Source organism: Coregonus lavaretus (assembly GCF_964263955.1).
Source record: "Coregonus lavaretus genome assembly, chromosome: 37".
Classification (NCBI taxonomy): Eukaryota; Metazoa; Chordata; class Actinopteri; order Salmoniformes; family Salmonidae; genus Coregonus; species Coregonus lavaretus.
In genome coordinates, this window is record NC_140024.1 from 22,918,391 (window position 1) to 22,932,667 (window position 14,277).

The 14,277-nt window shown below is 46.0% G+C and overlaps 1 protein-coding gene across 2 annotated transcripts in view; it reads left to right on the plus strand.

The window, feature by feature from the left end:
• The first annotated feature begins 633 nt into the window (after positions 1–633).
• Positions 634–14,277, plus strand: part of LOC311111641 (alpha-ketoglutarate-dependent dioxygenase FTO-like) — a 147,205-nt gene continuing 133,561 nt past the window's right edge. For both annotated transcript variants that reach the window (XM_084154418.1, XM_084154419.1), the window contains exon 1: positions 634–691. In XM_084154418.1, coding sequence (XP_084010544.1) covers positions 650–691 — 42 coding nt within the window. In that variant the 5' untranslated portion in view covers positions 634–649. The remainder of the gene's footprint in view (positions 692–14,277) is intronic.

Genomic DNA, 14,277 nt, shown 5'->3' on the forward strand with positions numbered 1-14,277 from the left:
ACATAAGATATATATACATATAGAAAATAATACATAAGATATATATACATATAGAAAATATTTATTGTCTAGGCCTATTCGAAAATATAAAAGTGACAATTATTATTTCAGTTACTTTATTCGTTTGTATTTGTTCAACGTGTTGAAGTATTTTGTGTTTTAAACCATTGTTTAGCCCTGTTCATTTGCTAAAGTACTTGTGTTCATTTTAGATTGAGGGCGCGCATCGACATCAAAAGAGCAGCTGCGAGATTTACCAGATTTATACAATTATTTTACGTTATTGTAACGATAGTACGGCTTACAGATGATTTGAAGATCGAGTATTATTGTAGCCGCTGTGCGCACTGCGCAGCAAGAATCACCATCCGCTGAGTCAAATTACGCTTGAATGTATTTCCTCTTTTCCGTGCTTTGGGATATGAAGTTTTTCACTTTCATTCGAAGCAAATAAATACAAGATTGTGATCAGAAACGTATTCTTTCATATCCCGTCTTTGTAACTAGATCGTTATTACACGCACCCGTTCATTTTATGTGCTCTGTTTCTTTAATAGCGCTCTAGTTTTATTGTAATGAATATGTTGGAACTACAACTACCAAGGCGAGCTGAAGTGAAAGCGAGTGTGTAAACACAACTCTAGGAAACATGAAACGATCGGGTGGCAGTGAGAGCGAGAAGAGGAGAAAGGTATTCATAGCGTTATTCTCCCTTAGCTCTGGCAAATACACAGTGGACTCGTTCTCTGAGAAGTTTATGTTCCAAATGCTGTGATGCTTGGGTCATTTTGAAGGCTGGAAAGATGCAGTTGTCTATGTAGCTACACATCGCCCTGCATGATTTCTGGCTTTATTGTGGTTTCCTCTTCATTCACCTACAATGGAGCATCGCTGTTATTAACAGCTTTATCGTTACAGATAGGCCTACACTGTTTTTGCTTTCAGTATTACAGTTTAAACATGGGTGTAGACGGTGCTACAATAAACTGATTGGATGACTATTAAGGCTTGAATATTGATTTAGACATTGCATGGTAAAAGTCCCCTATATTTTTGATTTTCAATGTTTTCAAGTCAGACTCCCTCAAAATCAGAATAATCTTGCACCAAAATTGTATAATTCCATCAGTCTCTGGACTTTGTATAGCCTAATCTTTGATGAAGTAGGCTACATGCATAGGTAAACATTTCAGGCTGGCTTAGTGAGTGACTGCAGTGTGTTGTTAAACTATCCTGTGAGTTGGAGGAGAGCAGCTTCTGGCTGTGTGCCAATGGTACAATTCTATTGCAGGTAATAATGATTATAGGCCCATTTCACATCGCTCAAACGCAAAGGACTATGATGGCTGCTGGATGCTGTCCTGGGATGCTGTTCAACGCAATGAATAGTAACAGCATCGACTGGCGTTTGTGTAAAAATATGATTGACATTTGGGGCATACCCAGGCGGTATAGTAGGTAGCAGACCACATAACTGCCAAAGAGGCCTGCTCTGATTAGTGGTGGTGTCTTCTGTTCTGGTCTGGATGTGCTGTGTTTGTGGGTTGTGTAACAAGATGGAGAGAAATGGAGGAAAAGGAAAGGCTGTTCTGTTCTCCAGACCTCCTTAGCTACCCCTACTGCTGGGCCCATGCAGACTGCTCTGCTCAGGCTCATCCAGACCTGGGTTCAAATACTATTCGAAATCGTTTAAAACACTTTATCTGTGATTGATTGAGCTTGACTGGCTTAATGGACCAATATAATAGGCCTAACACTGCAAACCCCACTCATCTGGCACTCTAGGCAGGCTAGATCAATCACTCAAAGTATTTGAACAATTGCAAATAGTATTTGAACCCAGGTCTGCTCTCTCCAAGTCAGTCAGTCCCAGCAGCTCCCAGCCTTGGCCGCGCCACAGCCTGCCATGGCACATGTGTTTGGATCATGTCTGACAGCACAGAAACTATGTAGGACGTGGTTCCTCCTGTTTATGAAGAGCTGAGCGAGCGGCCATGGTGACCAGATGAGAGAGAGAGAATGCTTTCCAGCTGGCCCCCAGGCGGGTGCAAGTAGCATAGAGCAGACACACACACACACACACAGAGCAGACTCAGACCAAGCTAATGGTTCTGCTTCCCCTTTTAGACAAATAATAAAAGGATGATCGAGGAACGAGGACGGGGTATTGTAATGGTAAAATGGCTGGAAAACCACAGAACAGACCCAAATTAGAGGAGCTGCATTAATCCCAGTGGCTTGTTACAGGACAGGGACACAGTGCAGTGGTTCAGTTTATCATGATATGTAATAACTGGGGATATAACTGTAGTCTCATAAGTGAGTGTGTTTGCAGTTAGACTCAATCAGTGAGATGTGTCCCCCTGTCATTTTGCTAGTTTAGTGAAGGCAAGCTATTTATCATGAAGGCCTACTGAACATAACTCCCAACCTGTTTTAAAATGCAGACTCTCAATGTAACCACATCCAATACAATGTGCCGGACAAAAATGGCTTACCCATGTTTCTGAGAGCAGCACTGTCTCATGTTTGTCTGTTTCATCAACTAAAAAGCATAACTAATAGGCCTACTTGTAATATACTCAATAAATGGTTATTCTCTGTCAGCAGATTATTGTAAAGGAAATTCATGGATTGAAACTTGTCTGTTATTTTAGAAATATAGGTATATGGATTTATATATTCACGTTCTGCGTAAACTGAATATAAATGGAATTGACCCTCAACCTACTTCCCTGACGTTGTCTTTGATGATAGCTGCTGTCTATGTGATGACATGTATAAAGTGTTGATGATGGAAAAAATAAAAAGGAAATATATTTCAGGGGAATGTCAGGCTAAGTAATGACCACATAGGGTCACCAGATGTTGTGCTGAGGTCCTGGCTAAGCCCAGAACATCGCTCAGATCAGCCTCATTGGTTTCCTCTGGTTGTGGCAGCTAGTGCAAGCTGTTTAGGGTATTTAATTCCTCAACACTCATTAAAATGTTTTGTGTTTCCCTTGGCAATTCTGTTAAATTAACAACTAGAGAGGTAAAAGCTGATTATGTGGCCACACATCCAGACATGGTTAATCAATCCCCCCCACAAAATGTTACCCTGTGAATTAGTGTTAAGGTAAGGATTTATGGCGACTAATGCCGGGCGTGCTGTCATGTCAGCTCTGGTTGTTTTAGCAGGAGGGGGTGTCACATTCAGCACATTCAGCAGCTTTCCCCAGCTCCGTTGGCCATCTCCCCCCCTCTTACCCACCGCTAACACGCTGCTAGTTCTATTAATGAGCCAATAATGGAGAAATAGTGTTGGGAGCTGACATAAAACACGCTTAGGAATAGGAAAGGAGCACTAGGAGCCGGGCAGGAAACAGAAGTAGGCTACTGGAGATAGATTGACATCCGGCCTGGAGATGGAGGAAGAGAGAGAGAGGACATTTCTCCACTCCTCACTGCATGGCTCTCCCTCCCTGACTCCGTCAGACCCCCTCCAGCACGGCCCGGTTCGTCCGGCTGAAAAAAGGTTCCCTAGTAAAATACGTCTTTTGCTGTGGCTGATAATAGTACCATTACACTAATGGAGAGATCTGATGAAGGAACAGCCAGACATAAGGCCTGCTTTATTACCAGAGGGGCCCATTTCCTCCCTGCATTCCTAATGGCCTGAGTGTATCACCCTGTATTGATCAGGCCATCATGCTGCTAATCCAACACAGAATTACTTATTGCTGTTGAGGTGTCGATCCGGCACCGGCTCCCGACTTGGCCCCCTGGAGCCCCCCGGCCCTCGGCCTCTTGTGACTGCATGGGGACCGGCACTAACCCACCGTGGAGGCTGTTTATCCAGCTGTTGATTTAGGGCCGAGCAGGGATGGTGTCCGGGATGTCTTCATTGGTTGGAGGGCTGGCCAGCTCAATGTGGGTGGGGGCTCCTTTGTTGAGTGAGAGGGTGAGGATGAGGAGGGGCTGCTTACGGAGAGGAGGAAAATGAAGTCAACAGCTTTGCTCTCATTTAATTAAGGAGCAGGGAATGATCTGGTGCCTCCCTCTTTATGGCCCTGTTGGACACTGTGGAGAAGTGAAGGGAAAGCTAAGTGATGAGCCTGTTTGGTGTTGTCCTGGGTAATTGAGCTGTGCTGTAAATAAGAGCAGGCAGCTCCATCCTGATCCTCTATCCAGTGTCATCAGCACCACTGTTTCTTCACCATGAAGGAGACAGAGAGCTGGAGCCCAGTACTGCTGCTCCTGATGATGATGATGATGATGATCGTCTGGCCTGATTACAATTTCCATCTTCCAGTCTCATCTCTCCTCTTTCTTACATCTTAAACACTGACAGCTAGGGCCTTTGTGCTTGAGGTGGCTGGAGATGAAGGATTTGTTTCAACAGTATCCTCCTCTCCAGCCCAGTGATACAGTCAAAACAGAGCTAGGCTACATGTAGAATTGGAACAAACATCTGAAACAATATGTGTGTTATTGATTATGAGTATGATTGAGATTGCTGCTGATCCGTGCTATTATCATTACAAATGGATAGGAGGTCAGGTAGCCCAGAACGACCTGCTCAAGGCTTGTGACCTGTCATATCCTTGTTACCCCCTCAGTAACTTAGCCCCTCTTAACCATTAGACTCGTCAGGCAATGGAAGGTATGGCATTTCCATGTCAGCGTATCGCCTCTGCCCTCCCCAACCGGCCGTCACCTCTGGCCTCAGCTAATCAAAGAGTTTACCTTTAGGGGAGCATTTATCCACTCTTCATTAGGGACCATTCCTGTAGCCATAAAGATGTATTTATATATCTGCTGTCGCACAGGGCCGGCTAGGGAAACGAGGTATTGATCGGGATATTTAGTCATTTATTTCTGCTTGGGCCATCAATATTGTGCAAACATCTGTCCATGCAAGTGGGCTTGACCTCAGCCCCAGCCTCTGTTTTTAGTCCCATTGGAGTTCAATGATATACTATTCTGAAAAGTAAATCAATGAATGAATATGAAGTTTTGTGTGTAATGTAGTGCCTGTGCTGTGGTGTGGCAGTGGGCCCAAGGCCCCGGGTCGTTCATTGATCCGATATGAGAACGATGAGGGGGGTTGATTAGTCTGTGGTTATAAGGCCCCCCCCCCCCCCCCCCCCCCCCCTTACCTCTTTATACCTTGTCTTCGTTATTGGAGCTTAGCCTGGATATATCTCAATGTTTTTGTGTTGTTTACAGATCAGCTTGGTAAACCCAACCCAACACTACAGCCTTTAAGCCATGCCTTGCAGTGGCAATGTGTCAGTGATGGAAGGAGGAGTTGGGTTGCTATTGTTTTTTCCGTTGTTTTTGCGAGCTACAGGGTTTCTTTGATCTCTTGGCAACAAAGAGCAAATTTATAGCACACTTTATTTGCAGTAATGGCACTGACATGGAACCAGCTATCCTACCCTTTTCTGGAAGTAAGATACATTATTAACTGTTTATATCTGAAATATGGTTTCTCAGGAAGTAGTCCTACATCCCTGTCAACAGCCACACAGTGGTGCAGTATATAATATGGCTCTTCATGTGTAGTGATCTAGATGTGTGTCTGTGCATACGTGTCTCCTCCCTTACCCTTACCTCCTTTTATAGTGGTCTGCATTACATGTATGGCAATTTAAAGGTTCATGATGTCTACATTTGGTTTGCATCTGGGAGGATATCAACTTTTACAGCCCGGCCAGGCTGCTCTCTCTGTGGTGTCTCAGGTCCCATGTCTACAGCTGGCCCTAGCTGCCAGGGCCGGGGCCCACGTACATGTATGTGTTTAAGAGCATCTGTGATCCTACTAAACATCCAGAGGGAAAAACCAGCTTGAGGATTCATCCCAAATGCCACCCTATTCCCTAAATAGTGCACTACTTTTGACCAGGGCCCTGATCAAAAGTAGTGCACTATGTTGGGAATAGGGCGACATTTTGGATGCACACTGGGATATAGCCTAGGTTCCTCTCCTGATGTTAGCCATCACAGCAGCCATATGATAGATGACACTTTACACAGCATGTCCATCCATTTAGTGTGTGTTGGAAACACTAAGGATGAACATATAACAGGTTATGTTCAACTCATCCAGCAGATGAACAAAGAGTTAGTGTCTTCTACATAGTTACTTTATTCATACTCTATTACTATTGACAAATGGTACATTTATTCAGGATTTTCTTTGAAGTAATACCTAACTGGATTGTCAGTAGAAATAGGCCTAGTTGCTCAATTTCAGAAGTAATATTTACCACCAATCTTAGGTTTTGTTCTGAGCAGGCTGTTAGCTTGTTAGCTGTGGGCGACCCGCTCCATTGACAGATCCCATGTCTATCATCAGCTCTACCTAGCAGTTCATATTAGCATTGGGATATTATTACTGTTGTCAGCATATTTTCCCAATCCCAAACGAGCTGCTGTGACTATGGATCATCTCAGTTGTCAGAGCCAATGAGTTTACATTCAGTGTGACCCAGAGTTCATCTGTCACACAGAGCCCTATCACCGGTGATATACATGGAATAATCAATGTGATCAATAGGCCGCGGTGGTGTGTGTGTGGCTGTGGTTGGGCCGTACTGAATAAACATGGGAATGATCCGCTCACCTCAGACAGAGGGGCCACAGTCTCAGGGGAGTTCATTAGCCACTCAAGGCTTCAATCTAGGGAGGTCATTATTTTAATTTGAATCTGTATGTGTGTGTGTGTGGGCGGAGGGGGGGGGGGGGGGGGGGGGTGGACACACTGTAGGGAGAGACAGAGGATGAGAAGACTGTTGCAGCAGTCCTAATTTCATTTTCCTAATAAGGCAATGTGTCGCAAGGACAGTGACTAGACAACACTGTAGTAGGATCCTCAATAGAATCCTCAGTCTCTTCTTTCAAGGCTGTCTTTGGCGTTCATGATGTAGGCTAACTTTCTTTTGCTCTTGGTCCTATAGCAGTAAAGCTAGCCTACCTATTGTAGCTCTCAGAAGGCCTGCTTTCCCTATGATAGCCACCTGCTCCATTTATATTACAGGGCTGGTGGTGGGGATTCTATTGCTGTTTATTTGTGAATTTATTTTCCTTTGTAATGACTCACCTTTCCAATAAAGCCGAGCTACCTAGCGGTTAGCTAACGTTAGACTTGCCCAACATCTGCTTCTGATGAGCGCTCCAATAGCCTCCATTCACAAAAACTGCAGGAGGCCACTTTCACAAGGCCCTGTAAATTGTAACTGTTAATTTGTACATCATAAGATATTTTCCATAAACATGTGTAATGAAAGTACCTGGCATGTAGTACTGTAGTACACTGCCCAGGGGAGACTGAGAAGGGAGAGGGTTGGTAGTGCCCCCCTGCCCCATCACTGGAGCCAAGTGTAACCTAGCCAGCTGGAGAGCCTTTCCTCTACCTTGCCTTACCCACCAACTACCATTCATAAAATACCTTTCTCTACCTGAAGTCAGATATTACAGGGCTTATTTCATATTAAAATGAGCCAAGACCATTTGATGGATAATTTATTTGGATATTCCATGATACCTGTTGATGCCAGCCAGGTAGCCTCTTAATCTTTCAGTGATTCTCTCTCAGCCTGTGTGTTTTGTTCATGAGCCCAGCTAACTTTAGTCATGCATATGATATGTTAGAGAAGGGGCCGCCAGTTTGATTGGCATGCTGTCAGGCAGGCATTGCCTTCCGTGGCGTAGTGCCGCCACTCTGTTTTAGAGGGGCTGAGGGGTGTGTGTGTACTGTGTGTGTACTGTATGTGTGTGTACTGTGTGTGTGTACTGTGTGTGTGTACTGTGTGTGTGGTAACTGTGTGTGTGTGTACTGTGTGTGTGTGTGTACTGTATGTGTACTGTGTATGTGTACTGTGTGTGTACTGTGTATGTGTACTGTGTGTGTGTACTGTGTGTATACTGTGTGTGTGTACTGTGTGTGTGTACTGTATGTGTACTGTGTATGTGTACTGTGTGTGTGTACTGTGTGTGTGATAGTGATGGTAATAGGGGGTGAGGAGGAGGGGTGTTGTCAGGACTCGGAGAGCATTCCTTCTTTGCATGTTCTCCATGAGACAGCCGCTCCTCAGCGAGCACTGGTGCATGACAGTTGCCTTTCATTGCTGTCTTCTCTGCGCTTAACCTCTGACCAGAACCCCCCTCAATCCTCTCTCCGCCCCCCACGCTCACACTAACGTGCAGCGATCTTGGCCCATTCTGAGTGACAGACTTTGGTGCGAGCGGACGACGAGGAGGTGCCGTGTGTGTGTGTGTGTGCACGGGCGGTGGTGCTTGTCATAAGTCCACCACTGCCAGGCCCCACCACTGCCTGCCTGCCTGCCTGCCTCCCCATCCAGGTACCATCACATCACCAACCAGCCATACCACAACCTTTTGTTCAACAGTCCGTAATTCTACCCACCGGCGCTGTCAACCACATGATCATACGTGCATAAAGAAGAGAGCCCCCTGACGGCATCTCATCCCCCTCTCCTCTCTTCTTCTCCTCTCTTCCCATCATAATATAGGCAGATTTCCCTTCCTCTCCTGTTCCTGTCTCTGTGTATTCAGATGAGGCTGACTGGGGGGCAGCAGGTCAGATCCACTTGCCTGGGTAAGGGGCTGAAGTCAGGGTTGTCTCCTGTGAGATGGAGAGAGAGGGAGGTGGAGGGAGAGAGGTTGTGTCAGTGCTGTTTTGGGCTGTGTGTGTGTGTGTGTGTGTGTGTGTTTATCAAGGCAGCTAGGGGTGTGTTGTGTGTGTTCAGTTGTCAGCCCTAGTGTCATGCGTGCCCTGGCCCTGTAATGTCGAGGGCAGCCACTGTCATTTGTCTCAGGACTGCTGAAGTGGAGGAGTCACACAGGCGTACAGCCTAAACCCTGAGGCTCAGCAGTGGCTGAGATCCCATCTATTAGCCTTGTATTCTGCCACAATAGTCGTCTCATCATTTTGTTTGTGGTTTGATCAATTATTTTGATGCACGTTTGTTTTTGATAATCTGTTTTTGGTTAGATGAACAGCTGTTTAGTCTAGGTGGTCTCTTTGTTTTCTGCCCAGATGCTCTCAAAGCAAGCTTAAGCAAAAACAACTCCTATTCCTATCTCAATAAACAACTGTTTCTACAAGTTTACGTGCTTGTGTGTCTGTGTGTGTGTGTGGCCTACTTGTGTGAGTGGCAGTGGCACCCATTCTGTATGTAAAAATTGTGATACAAAGCTTTGCAAAGTTGTTGTTTCCAGGATCACCAGTAAAGCACATCATATGACTGGTAGTATTATCCACCAACACACACAGAGAGAGAGAGAGAGAGAGAGGCTCTTTGTGATGTGAGTGGACCTTCTTTAACACATTGTCATATAGAACGGTAGGGATGGACTGGGATGTAAATGCAGTGACAGTCTAGTGTCATGCCTGACTGACGCCACATATGGATTGTATTAATCTAAGTGACTGATTCTCCAGCATGCGACGACTAGCCTGTCCCTAACTCCTCAGGAACAGACAGCCTCTGTCGAGTTATCGCTATTTGTAAGTCCTTCCACTGCACTGGGGTGACAATAGGGATTAATGCCAAGGTTCTTTAAACTGTTTTTTTTGGGAGAGGGGGAAAGCTTTCTTATCAGCGGCTACAGGATGCTGCTGCAACCACTTTTCCTTGACTGTCAATTAAAGAAGGGATCATTCACTTCAAGGGTATAAATGTTCTAACACTGGTATTACGATGGGAAGCTAAGTCTCTGACAGATGTTCTAACTTTAATTCTCTACTTGTTTTTGTGTTCTTTAATTAATTTATGTATCGTTCTATTCAGAGGTTTTAGATTTTTTCTATTCGTGGTAATCTCCGTTGCCATGGCAGTTGCAAAGACGGATTCCGGCTTGTCACTCTGCAGTGTTCTTAGGAGGTTCAATCGGCTAATGTATTCAATATCAACATAAATGAAAGGTAAACAGTATCTAATGGTTTGTGTGTTCCTATACCAACTCCACTGTCTGCTGTCTTCTCTCTTCTCTCAGCCTGGAGTGGAGGAGGGGAGGTGTCCTACAGTGTCGCTCTCTGATTTGGGGCTTTTAAAGAAAGAGACCCACTATTGAAACAGTGTTTGTAGAAACCAAAAAAGGGGTGCAGCTTGTAGGCTTATCTCTGTTTTTTGGGTAAACAACAGAAACTAGTTTACTACTTGAATGTTTTGCTGGGGTATGTGGTTGTTCTAGTGATCAGGTGTGTTAGTCCCTGTGTTTAATAGCAGAGACCTGGAGCTGTCTGTCACCAGGGGACTCCTCACTATGGGCAGCCAGCGAGAGATGGAGAGAGATGGAGACTGCTGCTAATGGGCAAACTCTCCTCCGTCTCCCCCCTCGCTCTCCCTCTGACAGCTCCTTCCTTTTGTTCTCCCCCCTCCTCCCTCCTCCTCCCCCCTCCTCCCTCCTCCTCCCCCCTCCCAGGCCCACTCCTCTCTCTCTCTGCCGGGGATTTGTGACAAGTTTTAGCAGGCTGATCAAACGCGGCGGTGACACCTGATTAGGATATAGAGCATGTTTACAGTAGCTCGTGCCGAGCGAGGACCCCCAGACAACAAGGGAGACTGACTTCAACCCTAACTAATTAAATCTCCACCTGGGATGCCATCTGTGACAGCCAGCGATGCAGCCATGCCTCCACTGACTGACTGGAGACTCAGGGTTGTTGTATTTATTCATGTCATTCCATACTTTACTGTGACATTTATGGAGGCGGACTGCACAGAATTGTATATAGTGATGTGTGTTACCATGGATTTGGTGGTGGTTGGGGGGTATGTGTGTGTGTGTAGTGGGATCTAGTGGGGGTTTATTTCACTATCAGAGTGGTGTCATGTTGGTGATGACTCTAGCAGCTTCTCCTACATCTCTAGGTGGCAGTGTTGAGCAGTGGTTAGAGAGGTGGACGTCTGTCCGACCTCGCACTAGATAGAACAACACTGGCTGTGTCCCAAATGGCACCCTATTCCCTATATAGTGCACTACTTTTGACCTGGACCCACAGGGCTCTGGTCAGAAGTAGTGCACTACTTAGGAAATTGGGGGTTCCATTTGGTGTGTTGTTTTGGTTGGTTAGAGTGAATATACTGGACTCAGTTACCCTGGCTGTTTCAGTTTAGTGATTAGTGGTTGGAATGGGTGTTATCTTTTAGTAAGCTATTATAGTCAGACCCCGTTTAGGGATTTCTGAGTATATTGTGACCACATTGCCCAAAAAAAATGTGTGTGTGCCTTGGCTCACCAGACCAGTGGCTTTGTATTTGTGTGTGTGTGTGGGTGTCTAAATCAGTGTTAGAGTATAAAGGCCATACCCAGATCGTGAGTGGTACATCAGTCACCTAGTAGCAGCAGACGGGCCTGTAATTTGTGGCTCTCTCCCCCTATCTCTCTCTCTCTCTCTCTCTCTCCCCTCTCTGCCCCTACTTCTCTCCCCCACCACTCTCTCCCCCACCCAATTGGACCTGACTGGACTGCTGGTCATGCTGTATTACATAGGTTAGATGAAGTAATTATTTATTGGCCAGTGACTACAAACCAGATTAATAGTTTTTGAAGCGGCCATAATGGAGGTCTGACCCTGGGTGACATCAGCATTATTTCAGGCTCACCTCCACTCTCATCTCTCTCACCTCTGGGCACGGGGAGGGCTGTGATTTATACCTCCACTAATGAGGGGAGGGGACTCGCCCGGCCCACAGCTACTAAACACAGCCATAGACACGTATCTGTTTCTCCATCACAACAAACACAGCATAGCAGCCGGGACCAACAGCAGGGCTAGAAACAATGACAATACTACTAGAGATTGAATTCACTTGGAACTCTTGGATAACCTAAAATCATAGCATTTGGAATTGACTTGCACGTTCTCACAGAGTAGGTTAGTGGTATTGGGTCCCTAGTCTGCTTTTTGGCATTGGTGGCAGTAGATCTTTCTTAGTGTTGACCGTGTTGGACTGTGCCATAGCTAGCGAGGCCTGTGACAGAGCTGTCTCAGTCCAGATGGGTCCTCCTGTCTGGGCTGCTCTCTGGGGCAGACCCCCTCTCCTCTGGAGCCTGGAGGACCGTCACTTGACTGGACGAGCCACATAGTTTTCACTAGGTGGCACTTGGACATCACCATATGGGATGCTCCCTCACCACCCCTCCCTCGCTCCCTCCCTCCCTCACCACCCCTCCTTCCCTACCCTCTGTTCTAAGTACACTTCAGATGTCAGAGTGTTTTATTTGGATTGGAGGAGGCCAGTGTGTAATGTATTCACCTCCATCTCTGCCAGATGTTAAATGCCCCAGGCTCCGCCCTGTTAACCTCTCTGATTGGCTCTAATAATTAGCAGGAGTGTTAACAGTAACCACGGCGATATCTCCCTCATCCCTCAGACCAGTGTGGGGGAAGTTGGGAACAGCCAACATCTTCTAGTACGTGACCAAGTCCCATTTTACTTTCTGTCTCAGGCTAGGCTAAATGAGCTGGGTCTGACCCACACTGGAACGAGCTCATCAGCACCAACCATTCTCCTGGAGCTCATCAGTAATATTCAGTACCTCCAATGTTTTCTTTTCTAGTGGCTTCATATTAACCCTCCAGTCCACTTAAAGCCATACATGCAGTAGGCTATGTCCCCAGGGTTTGTAAATGTCCGGTCTGTTAATCTGTCACCATCCAGGCTACTGGGAAGAGTGTAAAGAGGATTAAGACATTCAATTCCTGGTAGAATATTATCCTTGGTTCACAATGAGTGAAGGAAGGAAAATAAAGAAACCATGAATAGGAATGGATGGGATGGCTTTAGAAGAAAACTAAAATGCCTTCTGCTGCCATATTTGGGATTTGTCTAATGCCATTACAGACAATTTATCTTGTGGTGGATTCCAGGAAGACCGTCACAAACCATGTAAACATTCCCAAATAATATCTGTCCAGTAATTCAATCTGAGTCTTAATCGTAAAGTTGAGACAAATAGGCTAGATTTCTTCTGTCGTTGTAATGATTCAGTAACGACACTGAATCACTTCCTAAGAAGGTATTGTTTTCTTGTCTGGCCCTTTAGTCTCAGATATTAGTAACATACTGTACCAGTAAATAGTGGTTAATTAAGGAAATAGGAAGGAAACATGCTCGTTTTTCACAAAATGGATTATAGCTAATTCAATGCCATTTCAGATGTCAGAATCACCCCTGTTTTACCTCTGATTTAGCCCAAGTCTCCATTTGGATTGTAAATCATCTTTATCCCCAGTGAAGCTGCAGACAGGCAGCAGATCATCTAGACTAGATCCTAAATTACAGGAAAGGGGACTAGCTGCCTTCTGAAGGGGTTGATCAGCTTGTGCTGTTAACACTGTGAATGGAACACAGAGCTGGCTCTTTACCCTGTCGTACACTGGTTTCTGGATTAGCAACACAAGCCATTTCCACTGTGATCACTCACTCACACACACAGACAAATCCTCTCAACATCACCCATATGTTTCACTCACTGTATCACAATTAGGGCAATTATTGACAGTGAGCTAGAATAAGTAGTCTATTGCTATTTGCTCTATTATGGTTTAGAAATTGTCCATAATAAAACTATGAACACATTGTATTGTCTTAACTCGAATAGACAGTGTTCAGGTAGCTTACTGGCCAATTCCCTGACCAGGCCCAGGCCCCATGGCTGACTTCTGTTGACCTGTGTCCTGTTGAGAAGCTACATTGTGTGACCAGTGGGCCACGCTGCTACCCTCCACAGCAGACATGTCTCTAAGTGTTATTGAATTGTTTATTGTCAGAGATCTCCAGCCTCTCAGTCTGAAAACAAAACGTCCAGTTCAGGTGTGAGCAGACCAGACAGACAGACAGACCGTCCTCCAGGAGGAGGGAGGAGGAGGCTGAGTCCTGGCAGGCTGGGCCCCAGCAGCGGGACACCCTCTGGGGCAGAGTATTTAACGCTCCACCTGCTTATCGATCCTGTCCTCCAGGCCGAGTGATGGGCGCATGAGCGGACGCAGGGGAGGGGGCAGAGGGGGGCACGGCAGGCCCCAGCCTCAGTCCCCGGTCTCCCAGCCCGGCTCGGGTCTGTCCTTGACACTGCCCGTGGGACAGGCCTGGAGGACGCCTTGGCCCCGCTTCTAGCCCTCAGTCTCCCCCGGGCCGCCTGCACTTTGCAGAGCCATATTGATTTTGTGGAGGGGCAGAGAAGTGTGGCTGGCTAGCTAGAGAGTGAGAGAAAGAGAGAGAGGGAGAGAGATAGAAGGAGGAAAGAGACAGACAGAGAGAG